The sequence below is a fragment of the Carassius carassius genome, chromosome 4, assembly GCF_963082965.1.
Source record: "Carassius carassius chromosome 4, fCarCar2.1, whole genome shotgun sequence".
In the NCBI taxonomy this organism is placed as follows: Eukaryota; Metazoa; Chordata; class Actinopteri; order Cypriniformes; family Cyprinidae; genus Carassius; species Carassius carassius.
The window spans coordinates 27,872,143-27,893,777 of NC_081758.1; the positions used below are offsets into that span (position 1 = coordinate 27,872,143).

The window sequence follows — 21,635 nt, forward strand, 5'->3', positions numbered from 1 at the left end:
GGTTTTGTTTACTGCACTCCTGGAATAAGACATACCTAGATAAAGATCTTAGATAAAAACACAAACATGAGGCCTTATTGTAAAACCGTCACATTAGATATGCATGTTTGATTGACTAATTTATTTAATGGATTACTGTTGTTCAAAAATCTCAATGTACAAAATTAACACAAGCATGCAATACAATAAAGAGAAAATGACAACAAACAGAACTTTAAACCAAGAAAATAAAAGGGTATATAAAGCACATGTCCTAAATACTTATAGTATTATGCTAATGGACTTCTTGGAATTAAGGGAAAAAAAATATCAGCTGACATTCGCTGCCAATGACCATTAAGCTGTGTCGTCAGCAAGTCGTTTCCCATCATGCTTTTGATCAGCGCAGTCGGTGGAGAGCAACTGCGCGCGACTGCAGAATCCGACAGGTGCGCCTTGCGCTCGCGAGAGATTTTTGACATACGTCAGCATGACATCAGAGCAAGGCGGACCGCACTCGGACACATTTCTAACCGGCATGCATCTCGCGCTGATCACCGGTGATCGATTCTGCGCAGATTTTGCTCATCTCAAACAAGCCTAATGTTTTCCCCCACGGGCTAAATTCACATCACGTGACGGGGCGTTCCCGGGGGCGTTCCCACACCAACCGTCTGTATCTTATTATTATATATAATTTTTTGTTCTTTTTATTAACTTGAACAGTTTATACGTTTTCACTTGTAAAATGTAAAGCATTAAATCTACAAAATTTGCCACTCATATTCTGAATAAAAATTGCATCGACCATGTAAGGATTTTTAATAAATAGAAACTGATTAAATCAAAAATTGTTGTTTTGTAGAGCAGCAAATTGTTGTTAGTGAAGTGACATTTAGCCAAGTATGGTGACCCATACTCGGAATTTGTGCTCTGCATTTAACCCATCCGAAATGCACACACACAGAGCAGTGAACACACACACACACACACACTGTGAGCACACACCCGGAGCAGTGGGCAGCCATTTATGCTGCGGCGCCCGGGGAGCAGTTGGGGATTCGATGCCTTGCTCAAGGGCACCTAAGTCGTGGTATTGAAGGTGGAGAGAGAACTGTACGTGCACTCCCCCCACCCACAATTCCTGCCGGCCCGGGACTCGAACCCACAACCTTTCGATTGGGAGTCCGACTCTCTAACCATTAGGCCACGACTTCCCCTATTTGCATGATTCCTACTAGCTTACCTTTTTGTGATACCCACATTGCATCCACAACTGAGGAGCTGAAAGCGTTTTGAGAATAACCGGGGACGCGCACTTCTTCCCAAGTAGAGCCGCCATGACAGGATATTATGACGCACTTGAGAACTCAAATAGCGGATTTGGATTTATACCAAAGAGTATAGAAGCCAAGCACACCGTGTAGTCTCGTGGATTTCAGCGACTATCGCGAGATGTTACACAAGCAGGTTTAGGGGTGGGCGAGAGTCGATAAACATTTTACTATGTTTGTGCTATACCTTTTCTAATTGTTGAAACTTTGCAGCTTCCCTCGTCCATTTTTTGTGTATATTAAACAATGTTATGAATGCCTATTGATAATTATTATTAATAGTAGGACTTGTACAAGCAGGTCCCTACGCTAAACGACGTCAGTGCAGCGCCTGTGAGTGACAGTGCTGTCAGCCAATCGTTGAAAAGGGAGGCGAAGAGGATTTTTCAAACCTCAGGAAATGGGAAGGCGAAGCAACTTCCATTAAAAAAAAACTACTGGTAATTCGAGAGCTGTCTAGCCTCCCAGCTGGCAGCCTGATACCTGTATCTTCTTTCAGCACCCAACTTTTTATTCTATTTGAATGTCCTTTTTTCGGTTGAGTTCTCAAATTCAGTTGGAAGTTCGGATATGGTTTCTAGTGTCACTCAATCAGGCGCCGCGTGAGCCAGAGCCGTGAGCTCGAGCGAAGAATCGGTTAGTCTAAGCATCACTCTCTGCGTTTATCGGACATTATTTCATAATGACGGGTGTGACGCTTCAGGTAAGAAATAAATTAGATCTATTTTACACATCCTAACTGTTATGGTTAGGAATGGAGTAACAGGAAACACAGAAAAGTGCTGTTTGGAAATCAAGTGACGTTAGTCATAAAGCGTTAGTCAGAACGTTAACGTTCAAAGGCTCGTGTTTACATTTCACTGTGGGTGAGTCCCGTGTGGCTCAACGGTTTTCATTCTTTCAAGACACCCACAAGATTTTTTTTTAGTAGTAGAGAAATTATTATAAAGGACAAAAAATAAAATGTCAAATATGAAGTAAAAAATTAGACCGATGCTGTGTTTATGGCCTCCTAATGTTATGTGCCTTAATAGGGCTGTTTTATAGCTTTGTCCGAACAATTAAAATCATTAACGTTAAACATTTTCAGGTTGAACGGGTTTGACAGGACTTAAGCTTCCTCTTCTGTCCCTCACTACAAACTGCAATGTAACTCAAGTTATATGTGTGTGTAAAATTGAGTGACATTTAAGTCTTTTGTTATTTAAATAAGTTGAAAGGGTCATGTTATGACCGTGGTTAATGATAGTTTCTATATTTTCGAAATGTGGTCTGCCTGTTTGAATGTATCAGTAAAACACTATTTGACAGCTTGTTAAATACTGATAATGTTAATCTAAGGGATAGCAGTTCATACTTTGTGTATTAACATGTAAATTGATTAGACACATTTTAGTTTCAGACCTTTTCTGGTGTCTTTAAGTCTGTAAGAATGTGGGAAACAAACTGTAACAAAAGTGAGATTCAGTATGATATGATGGGTTTATTTCAGACTCAAAAAGGTCCATATATAAAAGAGAACTGCATACAACATGAATAACAACAAACAACAATAAAATAATGTACATCTAATGTCCATATAAGCACTTTCTCCAGTGCCTCCAAAGTGCAGAGGTGTACCTAACAGTGCTCTTCTCTCAGATCACAATTATTTCATTTTTAGAGCCCTCAAGTCGCTTTATACTTTTCTACACAAAATTTCTGATAACCGCATATAACATGGGTACCTGATTCTGAACAAAAAGCTGACTGGCACTTGTATGCTGACTTTTAATAAGAGTCGCAATGCATCATTGTATGCAACCTGCAACTTGTTAAATTTAAATTTATTGTAACTGCACCACAAGTAGGCACTATACATTGGCTTTAAACAAAGCTGTTTTGACATTATCACTACATATGCTAAATTTACAAACAAGCATGTTAGCATATAATTTACAATACTGTCTCTGAATGTCATCATCATCACAAAGGTCAGTTCTAATGATGTGACCAAGATATTTGACCTTATTCACCACAGGTAACTCCTGTAGCCAAATAAAAAGAGGGAAACCTGGCCTTACGGTCCTCCTTTGTCCTCACCAATATAACAACACTCTTTTTGGTGTTAAACTTTTAAATTATATTGCTCCGCATAGTCAGAGCAGACTCTAAGCAACTGTTGCAGCCCAGCAGAGTAAGGTGACATTACAACTAGGTCATCTGCATACAGTAGATGGTGCAAAAGTCTTTCTCCCACTATGCAGCCAGTCTTACAGTTTTTAAGTCTTTGAGTAAGATCGTCCATATAAAGGTTAAAGAGTGTGGGTGTCAATATTCCACCGTCTAACCCATTTGTCACTAAAAAAAGCCTCCGATGTTGTCGTGCCTCAGCTAACCCGCATTGTTTGTTTGTGCCAAAAATGCAGAGCATGGACTAGGTGTGGGGGAACCCCTCACTGCTGTAATTTTACAAATAGCTTTCCATGATTAATGCAGTCAAAGCTTTGGAGGCAACTGAGAAGCACAGACACATGGTGGAGTTCTGCCTTCTGTACTTACTCACAGCCTCTTCCAGTGCATAGATACACATATCAGTCCCATGCTTACTTTTAAAACCAAACTGCTCATCATTGGTAATAACATTTTGCTTAAATCGGTCCAGTAATATTATCTCTAATACCTTAGACATCACTCTGACTAAGGCAGTAGGCCTATAGTTTTCTATGCTAGATATTTTCCCTGTTTTGTCTTTAATTACAGGTACCAGCAAAACAGAAAGCATAGAACTGGGCAATGTGCCATGAATCAACATTCCAGTAAAATAACCATTAATTAATCATTATTAATTCATTAGAAAAAGCTAATTAATAGCCATTAATAGCCATTAATAAATGTAGGTTTTCTTCCTTTCATTTAGCTTTTTCTTACCACTGCAGTTTGACAATATGCAAGTGTCTGGAAGTGTTTAAAGCCTCATATGCATACAGATAATATGTATATTTGCATTTATGGTGTAACTGCTTCAGCTGCTATCCACATTCAGCTCATATCAGTGACCTTATTTTCACCCTGTTCATTGCAAGTCCACATTATCAATATCAGGATGTTCACACTTATTTGCTTAATGGATTATTTGGTTACTATAATGAAATTATCAGTTTACTTAAAGGGATAGTTCACCCAAAAATTAAAATTCTGTGGTCATTTATTTACTCACCCTCAACTTCCAAACCAGTATACATTTTCTTGTTTCTGTTGAACATAACATTCAGCATAAGAAAGGAATTCATACCAGTTTTGAACAACTTGAGGGTGACTAAAGGATGACACAACTATCCCTTTAACCCTTTTTTTTAAAATCAGAATCTCAGATGCCTGCCTTACTTGAACTGTAATGTAGATGTGAGTGTTTTATCAAAATGGCTGCTGTAAGCTAACAAACACTTGAAGTATGTTGATTTTTGTTGTACTACTTTCTCGATGTCACTTGAACACCACAGAGCAGCTGTCTGCGGGGTCTGGCTGAAGGTGACCTCATGGACCCTGAGTTCCAGCAGCGTGTAGAGGATGCTATTGCCCTTCTCCGGCAGGAGATCCAACGGGAACTGAAGATCAAAGAGGCGGCTGAGCGGCTGCGGCGGGCGGTGACCAACCGGAAAAATGCTGCTGACGTGGACGGTCAGCTTCGAGCCTCCAACCGTAAGCTGGAGCAGCTCCACTGGGAGCTCCAGGAGCTGAATGCACGTGCTATGGCCACTCAGAAAGAGACTATTACAGGTGAGAGCAGGAGGGTGGGACCGTTCTTTGACTTGATCTAGTGAGTTTTGATAATGGATATGAGACAATGAAATTTCTCAAATAGTTTCGTTAAAGTTTCCATCCTATTTTCTACTTATCAGATCTTCGTTCATTATGACAATAAAATTTTTTTTTTTTTTTTTTCAGCGATCTAAAAAAGGATTTAAATATTCCATCACTCATGTTCTTGTTCAGGACATCAGTTTTTTTTTTTTTTTTTTGTAAATATACACTACTGTTCAAATATGGTTTGATATGTTTTTGAAAGTAGTCCAAGGATGCATTTATTTGATCAGAAAAACAGACAAAACAATCAGAAATAAAGTAAAAACAGTTTAATTTAAAACAGTTGATATCTGTTTTCTGAAATGTAATTTATTCTTGTAAAGGCAAAGCTGAATTTTCAGCAATCATTACTCCAGCCTTCAGTGTCGCATGATCCTTGCTGGTTTGATACTCAAGAAACTTGATTCTTGGTTATTTACTTGATTATTCAGTGTTGATGAAGACAGCTGTGCTGCTTAATATTTTTGTGCAAACCCTGATATTTTTTCAGAATTATTTGATATATAGAAAGTTCAAAAGAACAGTGTTTATTTCAAATAACTCCTTTTTTTTTTTGTAAAATTATATAAGTATTAATTTAGAAGAAATCAAAGAAAAGAAGCAAATTATTGATTTCTTTCAAAAACAAAATAGTCTGACCCAAAACGTCCGAATGGTAGTATAAACAGCGTTTAATTGCTTTACATTTCTTTATAAAGTGCAGATTATTTTTGTCTTTGTCTCATTTGCTTTTCGTATAAAAAGAAAACAATGAAAACTCTTGTTTTCTCAGATGATGCCACCTCTCCAGATCCATTCCATTGGAAAGAGGTCACATCACCCTTGGGCAGCCGTGTCCGTACTTTGAAAAAACAGCTTACCATGGAGCTTAAGGTGAAACAAGGAGCTGAGAACATCATTCAGACATACGCCAACAGTTCTGTCAAGGTAAGGATTTCCCCCTGCCCACCCGCCATCTTTCCCCTTTTTTTTTTCCCTGTGCATCTTGAAGATGAGTAACTTGTCCTCCACTCCACTGTGTGTATTTAAATCGGTCTGGGTCGCTGCCAAAAAGCTATGAAATGTGATAACACGCACACAAAAGAGGTTCCAAGTCCCCTCCCCCTCCGTCTCTCCATCCTTTATAACCCTTTTAGAGCGATAGTTCCATGACCTCTAGCTAGCCATGAGTGTATTTGAGCCTGTGTGTTTCTATCAGACAGGGCTGCGATAATGCTGCGGTGTCTGGCTGAGAACACTGTGTGCTGGCAGCTCTGTGATTTATGTCTGTGCTAGATTCAGACAGCTTGAGTACCGAGCCTTGATCTCACACACACACACACACACACACACACACACACTCAAGACACTCACAGATGTTTTTTGAGTCTGAAGAGGAAGAGCTTGCTGGTACTGATTCGGTTTCTCCTGTCCTGGGCCTGGCGACAGCAACAACCCATGTGACTTTGCTCCAACCAATGCCGAAGTATTCGGGTTTGGGCCAGTCCGGGCAGGGCACAGCAGCAGCAGCAGTTCGAGGTGGCTACCTCCTTTGGAAGGAGATCTGAAAACAGAGAGAGAGAGAGAGAGAGAGAGAGAAAGAGGCAAAAAAGAACAATTGTGTAAAGGGGAGGGGAATAGTGAGCGAGCAAGTGGGATGCAAGGACAGTAGAACAATAAAGAAGAAAGAATGGGGTGGCTTATCGGATGCTGATCCATGATCTCGGTCTCGGTGTCTGCTATACGACATAAGCTGACATGAACAGTTTTGAGGACGGAGAGCAAAACACAGGAGGGAATGTCTGATGGGGGTGAAGGAAGAGCAAGGGGATGTCATACAGCTGTCTGAAAGTTCACAAAACATGACAGATGACCTCTTGAACTGCTTTGAGAGGGGGAGAGCACTATGGACGGTATGGTTTGCTTCTTCCATTACTTCTTGAATGGGTCTTTTCTGCAGGTTTCAGAAGAGGTCACGTTTCATGTTGCAACATTGTTTACACTGAAACTCCATTGGGCATTGCAATCATTGAGTATTTCATTTGCTTAATGTAGTCGCTGCGCTTCAGGATAAATGGCTCTCTTGAGCTACTTTAACGTCACAGCTCATAAAGCTCTGGGGCAAAAATTGCACAGTCAGTGTTTGATGTTTGAGTAATGTTTGGGTGTGGTGTACACCTGACTGCTTCTCATGATGGGAAAGAGAGGAGTTTAATGAAGACTGCTGCACTTTTGACCTGTTGGTCTTTGTGGGAATTTCTCATCTTGGCTCAGCTCAGCTTAAAGCTGTAGTGTGTGGTTTCTTTGCTAATAGTGTTATAGAATAAAACTGGAAAAATGACTCTCTGATTTCCCAAACGCATCCCCTTTTGTTTCTTTATCAGGCTGATTGGGATATTCAAACTAACAGAATAATGTTTTGATAGCACCACAGTGTTTACCTTTTTTTGGGATATATGAATGTCTTGTACTGTAGTTGTCTCTGCATATTACAGGGTTTCCATTATCACGGAAAACACATTCCTTTGAAATATCACAAAATATTTAGGCCTAGAAAAGAAATTGAATTATTTTTTAGTGAATATACATTTAACACTAGATTTATTCTGCTTTCAAGTATTAAATTGGCTAGAAAGTTACAGATATTAATTGGCTATGCTATATTGTTGAAAATATTACTATATAAATATATTTTAATAATGGTAAGTTAATCTTTTAAATTAGGAATTCTGAGAATTAGTACTTGACAGAAATTGAGATATATTTATTATTTTTATTATTATAATTATTGTTTTGATAATAATCATAAATACCCAGAAGAGTCATGGGGAAAAATCTTTAAATTTTACTAGTCAAAATTTGTACTGTCAAAAGATTAATAGCAATTAAAAGCATCCAAAATCAAAGTTTTTGTTTATATAATAAATTTGTGCGTACTGTGTGTGTTTTTTTTTCTGTATATATATAAATACACACACATACATGTGTGTATATATATTTATTTATATATACATAATAAATATACACAGTATACACCTATATTATGTGAACAAAATTTTCTATCCTGGATGTGATTTAAATGTTTGACAGTCACAGTACTAGTCAAAATATATGGGAACATCATCAAACATCACTTTATAAAAATTACAATTCCATCACTTTTTTTTTTTTCAATCTTAAATTTTTTTCACTTTTCTTTCTAGTCCCTGACTGTTTGTTCTTTCCTCTGACAGTGTCCTCACTGTTTGTTCTAATGCAAATGCAAGATGTTCAATCTATATCGCTTCTGTTGTCACTCCCCAGGATCGGAAGATGTTGTCCACAGCCCAGCAGATGCTGCAGGATAGCAAAATGAAAATCGAGCTGCTCCGCATGCAGATTGTCAAAGTCACGCAGGCCAGAGATGGAGAGCGGGAAACCACACATCCAGAGGGTAATCAATTTGTAAAGAAAACATGTAGGAAGTCATGATCATTACTTTTTTTTTTTTTTGTACATTTATTTCACATAGAACATTGCCACTTAAAGAAATTGACAATACAGCACTAAAACTTCACTAAAGGTTTTTAGAATGTACAACATCACAGTCTATAGCAGAGTTTACCAAAGTTCCTTGGAAAACAGTCAGGTGTTATTCCTACAATGACATTGGCCTATAAAATTTCATACCAAATTCTCAAAATGATAATACAAAAGGAAACCGGTTTCCAAGGCATCCAATTATTGACTTACATAGTGTGTGCAGAGCCCAGTCTTTGCCGTTCACCTAGGCATCAAAGCTTGCAGCATCATTACCCATCTTATTAGAGAAGTTGCTTTAAAATAATTAGGTTAATATTTCTGAGAACATATTTGTATATTTTTGAACTCTAGCTTAAATGTCAGCTTTGCATTTGAAGTAACCTTTCAGTATTGTATTTGGGTGTGGTTTGTTTTAGTTCCTTTCATATTATTTGAACACTCACCTGAGCATTCACCAGATGCATTAGAAGCAAGTGGCATGACATGACACAATTCAGTGGTTCCCATTTTAATTGATTCTGTCTACAATGCAAGCATAGCAATACTGCGCTCTTGCAGTGTAGCTCTGTTGTTACACTCGCCTCCAGTGTTGATTTAGTGTTAGGGTTAGTTTGTTAATTTCCGTTTAATTCAAATGCTTCAATATTTATTCAACAATAATTTATTTTGTGATATGTAATAAATTACTTTTAAAAATAAAAGTACTTTATGAATGTACTTTTTACTCTATGAATCATAAAACAGTAAAGAAAGCTTCTGCCTGGTTATTCCCTATTTTATTTTTTGTTATTCTGGAAGCTGCTGGTTTATACACATGTAATCACCAGGTGGAAGGCTAATGGGATGGTGTTTTGGTTTTGCTAAATGCTGTGTTTTTTTTTTTTTGCAGGTCGCCCCTCTGAGACAATTAGTCCACTTGAACTGCGGGTGGAGGAGCTCAGGCACCATCTGAAGATTGAGGCAGCTGTGGCAGAAGGTGCCAAAAATGTGGTCAAGCAGCTCGGTGTACGGAAAGTGCAGGACCGACGTGCTTTAGCGGAGGTAAGTGCAATTATTGGTCTTTGATATAAAGGCTTTTCCGAAACCAACAGCCATGCATGATGCATTCTGAATGGATTGACTATCTGTAAACTACAGACCGATATACTGTTAAAGGAATGCTCCACCCAAAAATGAAAGTTATGTCATTTTCTCACACTGTCATTTTTGTGTGGTTCCAAACCTGTATGGCTGAGGAGCATAAGTAGGTATTTTGAAGAAATTTGGGGACCCAACATCGTTGGAGTCCATTGGCTTTCATTATATTGACAAAAAAAGACTATGTATTTGAGTAACAATGTGACAAACCTTGAAGTGGTTTTTGGAAGTTTTTTGATTTACTCCTGAGAATTATGAGCATGTACAGGTGCTTCTCAATAAATTAGAATGTCGAGGAAAAGTTCATTTATTTCCGTAATTCAACTCAAATTGTGAAACTCATGTATTAAATTAATTGCACACAGACTGCAGTAGTTTAAGTCTTTGGTTCTTTTAATTGTGATGATTTTGGCTCACATTTAACAACCATCTCAACAAATTAGAATACTTCATAAAACCAATAAAAAAAAACATTTAGTGAATTGTTGGCCTTCTGGAAAGTATGTTCATTTACTGTAGATGTACTCAATACTCGGAAGGGGCTACTTTTGCTTTAATTACTGCCTCAATTCAGCGTGGAATGGAGATGATCAGTTTGTGGCACTGCTGAGGTGGTGTGGAAGCCCAGGTTTCTTTGACAGTGGCCTTCAGCTTATCTGCATTGTTTGGTCTCTTGTTTCTCATTTTCCTCTTGACAATACCCCATAGATTCTTTATGGGGTTCAGTTCTGGTGAGTTTGCTGGCCAGTCACACCAACACCATGGTCATTTAACCAACTTTTGGTGCTTTTGGCAGTGTGGGTTGGTGCCAAATCCTCCTGGAAAAGGAAATGAGCATCTTCAAAAAGCTGGTCAGCAGAAAGAAGCATGAATTGCTCCAAAATGTATTGGTAAATGGGTGCAGAGACTTTGGTTTTCAAAAAACACAATTGACCAACACCGGCAGATGACATTGCACCCCAAATCATCACAGACTAGGGACGGCACGGTTCGCAAAAAAAACCCCCGAACCGTTCGGCACGTGCTGGAACTGCAGTTAAACCTAAATCTGACAAAACATCTGTAATATGGTTTGCTATAAATAACACATAAAAAAAAAGGCTTCAGCTAATATGTTTCCGTTGATGCATGTGCATTCTGGCTCCCCATTCATTACAACAACAGCGATGAGGAGAAAAAAAAAACCCTGGACAAATCGTTTCTCACTTGTTCAATGCGAATGCTGTATGCTGGAATATGAGCAGTCATTTATTCCGTCATCACTCGGGTGCCTATAGTGCGTGCTCACAGATGAGATCTGAATAGCACACGTTGATATGTGCTAAACTCATTTAAGCTTTGCCAGTTTAAACATTTAAGAGCCAGAGGACGCGATCTCGTGCGCGCCGTGAGAAGATTTGTGCATGCGCTCATCGAAAACTCGCAAACCCGCGCCTCAAACGCGCCCAAATATTAAGCTCTCTCTGAAGTATTGTTTAAATGGAAAAATTCTGACAAAAAATTATATCAAAATGCTTGTCTTGTTAAGTATCCTACAGCAGATATAGCCGGCTGAATGTAGGCCTACTGGATCAGTGCATTCTCTTAAAGTAACAGTCTTTATATTAATCGAACAGCAACAACAAACAAATCACTCACTGCTCTTGATTAAAAAGCTTTTGTAACTTTAATAAAGAATAATCTTTAATTTGCACAGTACAACATGCAATGCTGTTTTACATTTGATCACTTTATTCAGTTTCTGTACCTAAAAACTTATGCTAGACCTCCCTAAAAAACAAACAAAAAAAAGAACGGAAAATCACTGTTTATTGTTTGTATCTTTACTCTATTGTATTTATTTGTGCTGTTGCTTGTAGTTGGATAGAATATTCTTCTTCTTTTTTTTTATTAGAAAGTATAGTTTTTCCATAAGCATAGCACATACAGAACTGTACCAAAACCGTGACTCTAAAACCTTGAAACAAAACGAACCGTGAAAAAGTTGAACCGTGCCACCCCTATCACAGACTGTGGAAAATTAACACTGGACTTTAAGCAACTTGGGCTATGAGCTTCTCCACCCTTCCTCCAGACTCTAGGACCTTGGTTTCCAAATGAAATACAAAACTTGCTCTCATCTGAAGAAAAGACTTTGGACCAATGGCAACAGTCCATTTCTTCTTCTACTTAGCCCAGGTAAGACACTTCTGACATTGTCTGTGGTTCAGGAGTGGCTTAACAAGAGGAATACGACAACTGTAGCCAAATTCCTTGACACTTCTGTCTGTGGTGGCTCTTGATGCCTTGACCCCAGTGCATTCCTTGTGAAGTTCTCTAAAATTCTTGAATCCAGTTCACTTGACAATCCTCATCATAAGGCTGCAGTTTTCCTTCGTTTGGTTGTGCATCTTTTTCTTCCACACTTTTTCATTCCACTCAACTTTCTGTTAACATGCTTGGATACAGCACTCTGTGAACAGCCAGCTTATCGACTTAATTTGGATTTTTACATTTTGGATATAAGACATATACTATATAACTACTATAATATATACAGTTAGTGGCTTTGTTTTACATTACTATCATTCAGTAATGTAGCTCATATCTCTGTTTGCTGAGCATCTTTATTGTTTTTGTGTCCAGGCTCAGGCCCGTTTGCAGGAGTCCTCTCAGAAACTGGACCTGTTACGTTTGTCTCTGGAGCAGCAGCTTGGAGAACTTCCACATGACCATCCCAAACGAGCTGCTATTAAAGAGGAGCTGACAGTGGGGTCCTCACCTGTCGTTGGGTTGCATAGATATCGTCTGTGCTCTTCATCTTCTGCATCCTCTTCGCTCTTCAAACCAGCCAGCCTGACAGGTATGGACACAGCTGAAAGTTAGCAGGAAGGTTATGTTTTTAAAGAGATAGTTCACCCAAAAATGAAAAGGTGATGTTTAGCTGCTTACCCATGCAGTGTGAACACTGTACTCCATTTACATGGGTGTGTAAAAAATACGCAATGAATACGCACTGCAGACGGAGTATGTGTGAAACACGCGTAAGACTGCAGTTCGCCATAAAGCAACAAGACGCCTTACACGCCTGCTTGAGAATGTGCTCAGGAGGACATCCTTGGGACAGTTCGGATGTTGCGTAAATTAGAGGTAAACAATTTAAATACGGTTTAGTTTCTTGCACAGACCGATCATTTTGTGTCTTTACACATCAATGTATCGTCACAAGCCACAGGGTTTAATTTGGTTTTGTTTATGTTTCTTTTTAGTTTAATTGTATGTTTTAGCCGTGATTCCCATCCACTTAAATTAGAAGACTGATAGACTGCAACAGTTTGAGTTAAAAATATTTGTTTGTATTCTACTGAAGAAACAAAGTCACCTACATCTTGGATGCCCTGGGGGTAAGCAGATAAACATAAAATGTTCATTTTTGGGTGAACCACTCCTTTAAGATGTCAATGTGTCAATTTTACTCCTTGTCACCTCTTTTAAAAATAGACAATTCTCATGCCACATAATGTAAATTAGTGAGTATTAGTCTTTACATTCCGGAGAGACTGTTGAAGACCATCAAAAGGATATTAACAAACTTCATCACAGTGTGGTACAGCAGTTTTGTCTCTGATCACAAGACCTTTTAGCCAGTGATGAGAACATGTCACTGGTGTACAGTTACCCCCATAAAGGATGTTCAATTCAGACTAGGGGTGGAACGGTTCGATTCGTATCACGGTTTGAGTGTCATGGTTTCGGTACGGTTCGGTATGTGCTATGTTTAGGGAAAAGCTATACTGTCAAATAAAAATAAAGAAAATAAGAATAATCTAACTACAAGCAACAGCACAAATTAATACAATATAGAGAAAAGATACAAATAAAATAAACAGTAATTTTCAGTTTTTAGGTAGGTCTAACATTAGTTTATACGTACAGAAATTGAATAAAGTAATGATGTAAAACAGCATTGCATATTTGACTCTATAAATTAAAGATGAATCTTTATTAAAGTTACAAAAACTATTCGATCAAGAGCAGTGAGTGATTTATTTTGTAGTTGCTGTTTGATTAATATTAAGAAAGTGCTGTCACTTTAAGAGAATGCACTGATACAGTAGGTCTATGTCTGCTGTAGGATAGACGGGCATTTTGACATAATATTTGTGTGAATTTGTCTATTTAAACACAATACCTCAGAGAGAGCTTAATATTTGCTTGCATTCTGAGGCGTGGGTTTACGCGCTTCGGATGAGCGTACGCACAGATCTTCTCACTGTGCACGCTTAAATGTTTAAACTTGCAAAGCTTACATGAGTTTAATTTTAAACCAATATCAAAATGTGCTGTTCAGGTCTCACCTGTGCATGCAAGCTATCAGCACCCGGGTGACAATGCATAAATGACTGCTCATATTCCAGCAAATGGCATTCGCATTGAACAAGAGTGAATGTTTTTTTTTTGTCACTTACCATTCCATCCCTCATTCAGACTCTCTCTGTGGAGGGTCGGAAAGTATGGTCAAGGATGTCTTCAACTCCAACCATGCTCTGTTCACCCCTCTCCTTTCCCAAAAGCACCACAACTGTTTTCAACATTGATAATAAGATTGAATAATAGGAAAAGTGTTTTAATCACCAATTCTGCATATTAGAATGATTTCTGAAGGATCATGTGACTCTGAAGACTGGAGTAATGGCTGCTGAAAATTCATGCCATCACAGGAATAAATTCCATTTTAAAATATATTTCAATAATATATTGATTGGTATCATTCTGCGATGTCTAAGTATAGAGGAAATTAAAGTAGAATCTAATCCGCTTTATGTGTGTAATGTACAAATTGGTTTTGTTAATCCTGTTGTACGTACATATGGCGGCTGAATTGTGTATAATTTGAGTGTGTGTTTTCAGGCCGTCTGGAGGTCAGACTGATGGGTTGTCAGGACCTTCTGGAGTCAGTTCCAGGCCGCTCTCGGGTAAGCAACATGTCCTCCGCCCCTGGAAGTCCCTCTGAGTCCAAATCACTGAGGATGAGAACCGGCCTCTCCACCCGCAGCACCAACGGCAAGCCCACCAAGACTGATGAGCTCTCAAGTGAGTCTCACAGCTCACAGAAGCAATGTGAAATATAATGGATTTCACAATAGTCTCATTGTGGACAGTGACAGAAGAAAACCTTTATCTGTATTTTCCAACCTTGTCCAAATAGATGAGTCAAAAATAGATTAAATAAACAGACTGGATGGACTTAAATAGAATATTTAACTTAATTCTTATGTGACAGTTATTCAATTTTTTTTGTAATTCTGTAAATATTTATGTATGTGGATTTTTTTTTTTCCCCCATTAAGATGGTTTTATAAATTTTTTTTCTTTTAATGCATTTTCTCTTAGCGGAGATCAGCGCTGTATTGAAGGTGGATAACAAGATAGTGGGTCGCACACATTGGCGGCCGCTGAGTAAGGAGGCCTGGAATCAGAGCTTTAGTATCGAACTCGAACGGGTCAGTGCCAACAAATTCTACTGCATACAAGAGTTTTGAATTCAGATCGGGAGCTCACTCTTAATGTATGCCACATTCTCAGGCTACTTGTCTGAGTGCTTTTATACCATGCCATTTATAACTGTCAATCATCCCAGATAACACTTGCCACATCTGTTTTACGGAAAGTGCCTGTGATGGCCATTGGCTAAGGGCATTTCCTCACCTTCATTAAGGCAGCTTTACTTCCAGAGTGCAATCAGTCGCCTCCAGAGTAATCCAAACTAATCCCTCAACATTACTGTGATCGTTCGCTCACCATTTGGACACAGACTCTGGTCTGCTCTCTCCAAGCTGATTCAGCTGTACCAGTGGAGAATGAGATCTTATTTTGTTATTTGTAGATTACTGAAGCAGGTTTTTTCCCCCCAAAAGGCTGTGCTTCACATCTGTTTGATAAATGGGGAACCATTTTACTGTATCCGTCTTGAAAGTTTTGATTGTCTTTGACACAAAGTCATGTTTTCTGACTTATAACTAAGTGTGCACATTATGAAGAATCTTGAGAAATGTGACAAACAGGAAATCATTTCATAACACATATAACACACCAGTTATGCACATCATAACCTCAGGAATCCAGTATTCTGATTCGTGATCTGGAATATAATCATCATATAACTAATAAGTGTTGTTATACTGCTTTTGATTTAATAGTACAAACATTAAAAGGCATGTTTCATTTTTCTTCAAATTTTAATTGCCATATTTTTAATTTTATTTTACTCTGTATTGACTGCATTTACACTACAATTACATTGCTATGTTTAAAAGTTTAGGGTCTGTAAGATTTATTTTCCTCTTATACATTTTATTTAACAACCATTTACTGAAATGCTCAAAAGTGACTTTTATAATATTACAGATTTATGGCAATAAGATTTCTTTCACAAATAATTACTGTTCTTTTGAACATTCTTTTTATCAAAGCGGCTGAAAAATGTGTCACAATTTCTACAAAAATATTAAGCTGCAGAACTCTTTTCAACATTACTAACTGAGCACTCAATCAGGATATTAAAAATATTTCTGAAGGATCATGTGACACTGAAGACTAAGGTAATGATGCTGAATTGTACAAATGATGAATAATTAATGAAGAACTACGACTACAATTCATATCGGAGTTTGTTTGTTATTGTTTTTTGACCCCTGTAGTCTCGGGAGCTGGAGATTGCAGTTTACTGGCGAGACTGGAGGTCTCTGTGTGCCGTGAAGTTCTTGCGTTTAGAAGATTTTCTAGACAACCAGCGGCACGGCATGTGTCTTTATCTAGAACCACAGGGCACACTGTTCACAGAGGTGAGAGAACTAGTGCCAACTCAGGTTACAACACCGAGCCAAGGGTGGATACAGTTTGCAGCAGCTATGCATTTCATTTAGGACTTTCTGCAGACGTTGATGCATACTACTATTTATAATGTGGTTTGGTTTCAGGTGAGATTCAACAATCCTGTCATTGAGCGGCATCCTAAGCTACAACGACAGAAACGAATTTTCCCAAAAGAAAAAGGTGTGCTTGACCTCACATTTTATCTGTTGTCGTCTTCATAGAGGGACTGTGACTCATAAGCAATTGCTATAATTTCTCTCATAATCACTTGATTGCTTTTAAAGCTACTTGACATTATATGGAGCTATTAACATGAGATGTGCTTTGGAGCTCAGCGCTTAAAAAAAAAAAGATGTTTCAGACTATTGCGTCATATTTGTATGTTAAATGGCTGATTTAATGTCTCTCTCAGGGAAAAACTTCCTGCGGGCAGCACAGATGAATATGAACTTTGCCACTTGGGGGCGTCTAATGATGAGCGTGCTGCCCCCCTGCAACAGCACCATCACCGCCTTGAGCCCCCCTCTGCCTGGTTCTGAGCCCTTGTCCCCTCCACCTGTGTCCACTCCCCCTTCCTCTGGGTGAGACATACACAGGTGTCCCTGGGGTTTGGTTGAGGAAAATCTATCCATTAAGCTGAATAAAAAGTTAATCTCTTTCTGTGTTGTGGCTGTTTATCGCAGAGACTCAGCAGTTGTTAAACTGAATTTCAGTGAGGAGCGTCCTGCCAAGCCCCCGCGCCTCCACTTGGCACAGAACTCTGTGACTGAAGCATCACTTTCTGGGGTATGTCTTGAGGACAAACACTTGCTTTTTAATTTGTAGTTTTGTACTGCTCTGGTCAAGTTAAAGTTGTAATTATGTGTTTTGGGACTTGCTTCCCAGACTCTTGCTAAAGTGAATTCATCTGAGGATAACCAAGGTCTCAAAGGCAGGCCTGTATCCCAGCCGACACCTCAGTGAGTCAATGTTATTTATTAATGCTATTATTATTATTGTCGGTCGAATCTTAGACTGAGGATTTTGAATCATCCCTAACCTCTTAGGTCTTGAATTTCTACCTGTGACCTGTCCTACATCTTTTGATAGTGAAATAAATCTGCATTCTCTTTCCTGTAATAGCTCTTCTTCTCAATCTCACTGTATGTTGTATATATCCTGTTTCACAGGAGGAAAGAGGGGATGCAGATGGAGGACTTCAACTGCATTTCTGTTTTAGGAAGAGGGCACTTTGGAAAGGTAAAACTGCAGCTGTCCTTCTGTACTGTAATCGGATGACTCTGGATGGTGCTGTTGACCCAGTGTCTTTGTCGACTCTCATTAAAGGTCCTGCTGGCTGAATTCAAAAGGACTGGGAAACTATATGCCATCAAAGCTCTGAAGAAAGGGGATGTTGTGACCCGGGATGAAGTGGACAGGTGATGTTCTGTGTCAGAAATGTCTTCCTGTGCATCACAAATGGGTTATGGATAATTTGCTGTATGTTGATATTTATTTTTGCAAAGCACTAACATGGTTTAATGGCTCTGCATTAAAAATAAATAAAAAAACAAAAATGTAAAAACCCTTGTAAGGGTTTTATGTTTGTAGGTCCTTGGAACTGACAAGAGTGAACGCTTCCAGCTGTATTTGGCTTGTATTATATTGTGAATTTATTTCTTTTTTCTTATAGTCTAATGTGTGAGAAGAGAATTTTTGAGACCATAAATGTGTCTGGTCATCCTTTCCTGGTGAACCTGTATGGGTGCTTCCAGACGCCTGACCATGTGTGCTTTGTGATGGAGTATTCACCTGGAGGAGACCTGATGACCCACATCCACAACAGCATCTTCTCTGAACGGCAGGCTAGGTACACACACACAAACACACACACACACACACACACACAGTGTCTGCATTTACGTAAGTGCTACACTTTTTTTCAGATGCACATGCTGAATATTTTCAGCATTGTATATTTTTGGCATTGCCACTTTCCTCTGGCTGTGACTGTAAACCCGGGGATTTTTCTGGCAGGTTTTATTCTGCATGTGTATTACTAGGCCTGGAGTTCCTGCACCAAAACCGGATTGTATACAGGTATATAACTACACTATTACTTCTAATATTACTTAACTAAATTCCCTATTATATGCATGTATGAAATGATGCATATGATTTTATGGACGATTTCTCTCTTTCCTCCTTGTAGGGACCTAAAGCTGGACAATCTGTTAATGGATTCTGATGGCTTTGTGAGAATTGCAGATTTTGGACTTTGCAAAGAAGGTACATTTCAAGAATACAATTTCTCCTCTAGAACATTTGTTTGTTCATCTCGCATGACAGTATTTGAGCAGAGAGTCAACAAAGTCTTGCTGCCAATCAGGTATGGGATATGGCGATCGCACGTCAACCTTTTGTGGCACCCCAGAATTCCTGGCCCCAGAGGTTTTGACGGACAGCATGTACACCCGTGCAGTGGACTGGTGGGGTTTGGGTGTGCTTATCTATGAGATGCTAGTGGGAGAGGTCAGTCCTGGTCAATACAGATTAACTAAATTGTTGCCGTGTGTGTGTGTGTGTGTGTGTGTGCGTGCGTGTGTGTGTATATATTCCACAAAAATGTTAATCAGCACAATTATTTTTAACATTGATAATAAGAAATGTATCTTGAGCACAAAATAAGCATATTAGAATGTTTTCTAAGGATCATTACTTTAGTTAAGTGATATTAAGGATCACGTGACACTGACTGATGGCTGCTGAATATTCAGCTTTTGCATTTACATTGTAAAATAGAAATCAATTAAAGGAGTAGTTCACTTTCAGAATGAAAATTCGGTCATCATTTACTCGCCCTCCTCTTGTTCCAAACCTGTACGACTTTCTTTCTTCTGTTGAACACGAGAAGATATTCTGAAAAATTGTGGTATCTGAACCGTTGATGAGCACCATCGACTTCCTACTATGGAAGTCAACGGTTAACTTCGGACACCACCGTTTTTCAGAATACCTTCTTTTGTGTTCAACAGAAGAAAGAAACTCATGGTTTGGAACAAGAGGAGGGCGATGACATAATTTTTATTCTGGAAGTGAACTACTCCTTTAATTGAAATTCGAATACCATTTAACAATCTTATGGTTTTTACTGTTTTTCTGGTCAAATAAGAGCCTTCTTTTTTGAAAGACACTTCTTTCAAAAGCATTAAGAAATCTTATCCTTTGTGGCTGCCAGTCTCCATTCCCCGGTGATGATGAGGAGGAGGTGTTTGACAGCATAGTGAACGATGAAGTGCGCTACCCAAGGTTTATGTCCCCTGAATCAGTCTCTATAATACAAAAGGTAAGCACTTATTCATCTTGGAGAAAAACAAATTGAAATTGAACTGAAAGTCCATCTGACTCGGTCTCTTTAATGGCAGTTGTTGCAGAAGAACCCTGAAAAACGACTGGGAGCAGGAGAGCAAGATGCCAATGAAGTGAAGAGACACAGGTTCTTCCAGGTGACAGACACTAACTGAAGAATTTGTGACTACCTTAGTGAAGCTTCTTTTAAATTCTCTTTTTAAAAGCCTTGTTCCTCTCTGCAGGGCATAGAATGGGAAGCCCTGTTGGCCAAAAGAGTCAAACCTCCTTTTCTGCCGTCAATTAAAGCCCCAGCAGACGTCAGTAACTTTGACGAGGAGTTCACGCGTCTGAAGCCTGTCCTGACCCCTCCGCAAACCCCGTTCTTCCTCACCACCGAGCAGCAGGAGTTCTTTGCAGACTTTGACTTCTCTGCCCTGCACTGACTTCCACTCGATTACCCTCAGAAGGGGTTGTGACATATCAAATCTCTGCTTTCTTTTCTCTCCGTTGTCTTTATGCAGTTATTATCTCTCTTGTTCTCCCTTGAGATATGCAGCCGAATCAAGTGAAGCTGGCCTCGTGTCACCCTTTAAAAGCTGCTGTAAACTGTTCATGAAGCTGGCTGCAAATGTGTGCTTAAGCTCCAAAGACAGTCCTGATTGGACCATGTGATCACCCCTGGACTGTGCGCCCACCACTGTGAGGAAGCTCAGATATGCTCAGCTTTTAACTGCCCATCATAAGATACATGTATGTTTTTGGTTGGGTTATACTGTTTATCATGTCAGTCTGACCAGCTGTTAAAAAAAAAGTCTTCCTGTTACAATGAATTATGATGCCAAGATATACCTGCACTGTTGCTGAACACATGATTGTCAGATTCAGATGGAAGAACTGAATGCTGTGCCATTTTTAAGGATTTCTGATGTAGCACAGATCCAAGCGATACATGCGGCTGGAGCGTCTTAAGCTTCTTAAGTTCCAGACTGTAACTATCGGCGTGCGTTCTCGGTGTTAGATCATGCAAATTCCTCCCCTCTTAGTCTGTGTGATGCATGTTCATGTTAAACCCTCACATATTGATCTCTGGTTGTTCCTAATCTGGATTTGATTTAGGATTGGTGCCCCAGATAAATGTTGCTTGTTGATTTCGGACCAGTTGTCAACTTTCCAATCGGAGCTCTTTACTGTACTTACAGACATCTTGTGACTTTCGGTTGCAAACGGCGACTTGCTCGATGCCGCCTTTCTCTTTCTAGCCCTCCTCTGGACAAATCTAATACTGCTGAATTAGACCATGCGTATTCTATTCGATGTCTTAGCATGATGCAGTTAGCACATTAACTCACTAAGCTGATATTTAAACATTAATATTGATATTTCGCTTTCAGTGTCATATTACAAAGCTTATTACGTTCTTCGTTATTTAAGGTGTTTGTCTGTATTTTACTTTTGACTACATATTGTATCACACTGTAAATGTGGTTTACTACTGATATGTTACACTGTGAACAAAACGACACTCAAATATTTAAATGAAAATTGCCATTTCTATGAGCCACATGAAGGACAAATAAATATCTAAGTAAATGTAATAGAAAGGGATGAATGTATTTTCAGAAATAAAATACAATGTGACCATGTTGTTCAATT

The 21,635-nt window shown here is 38.9% G+C and overlaps 1 protein-coding gene across 2 annotated transcripts; it reads left to right on the forward strand.

The window, feature by feature from the left end:
* Nucleotides 1-1,702: 1,702 nt before the first annotated feature.
* On the forward strand, nt 1,703-21,623 carry LOC132139667 (serine/threonine-protein kinase N2-like). Of its 2 annotated transcripts, XM_059548191.1 has the most exons (22): nt 1,703-2,016; nt 4,796-5,072; nt 5,932-6,086; nt 8,442-8,571; nt 9,550-9,701; nt 12,423-12,639; nt 14,688-14,870; nt 15,171-15,280; nt 16,478-16,621; nt 16,757-16,832; nt 17,065-17,233; nt 17,336-17,438; nt 17,538-17,611; nt 17,822-17,891; nt 17,979-18,070; nt 18,325-18,501; nt 18,669-18,731; nt 18,844-18,920; nt 19,021-19,163; nt 19,870-19,977; nt 20,057-20,137; nt 20,225-21,623. In XM_059548191.1, exons 1-22 carry the CDS (start codon nt 1,996-1,998, stop codon nt 20,423-20,425), a joined length of 2,823 nt encoding a protein of 940 aa, XP_059404174.1. In that variant the 5' UTR covers nt 1,703-1,995; the 3' UTR covers nt 20,426-21,623. The 2 variants fall into 2 exon arrangements, with proteins under 2 accessions (XP_059404174.1, XP_059404175.1); XM_059548192.1 differs by lacking the exons at nt 1,703-2,016; nt 4,796-5,072; nt 5,932-6,086 and adding an exon at nt 6,774-7,051.
* Nucleotides 21,624-21,635: the final 12 nt, after the last annotated feature.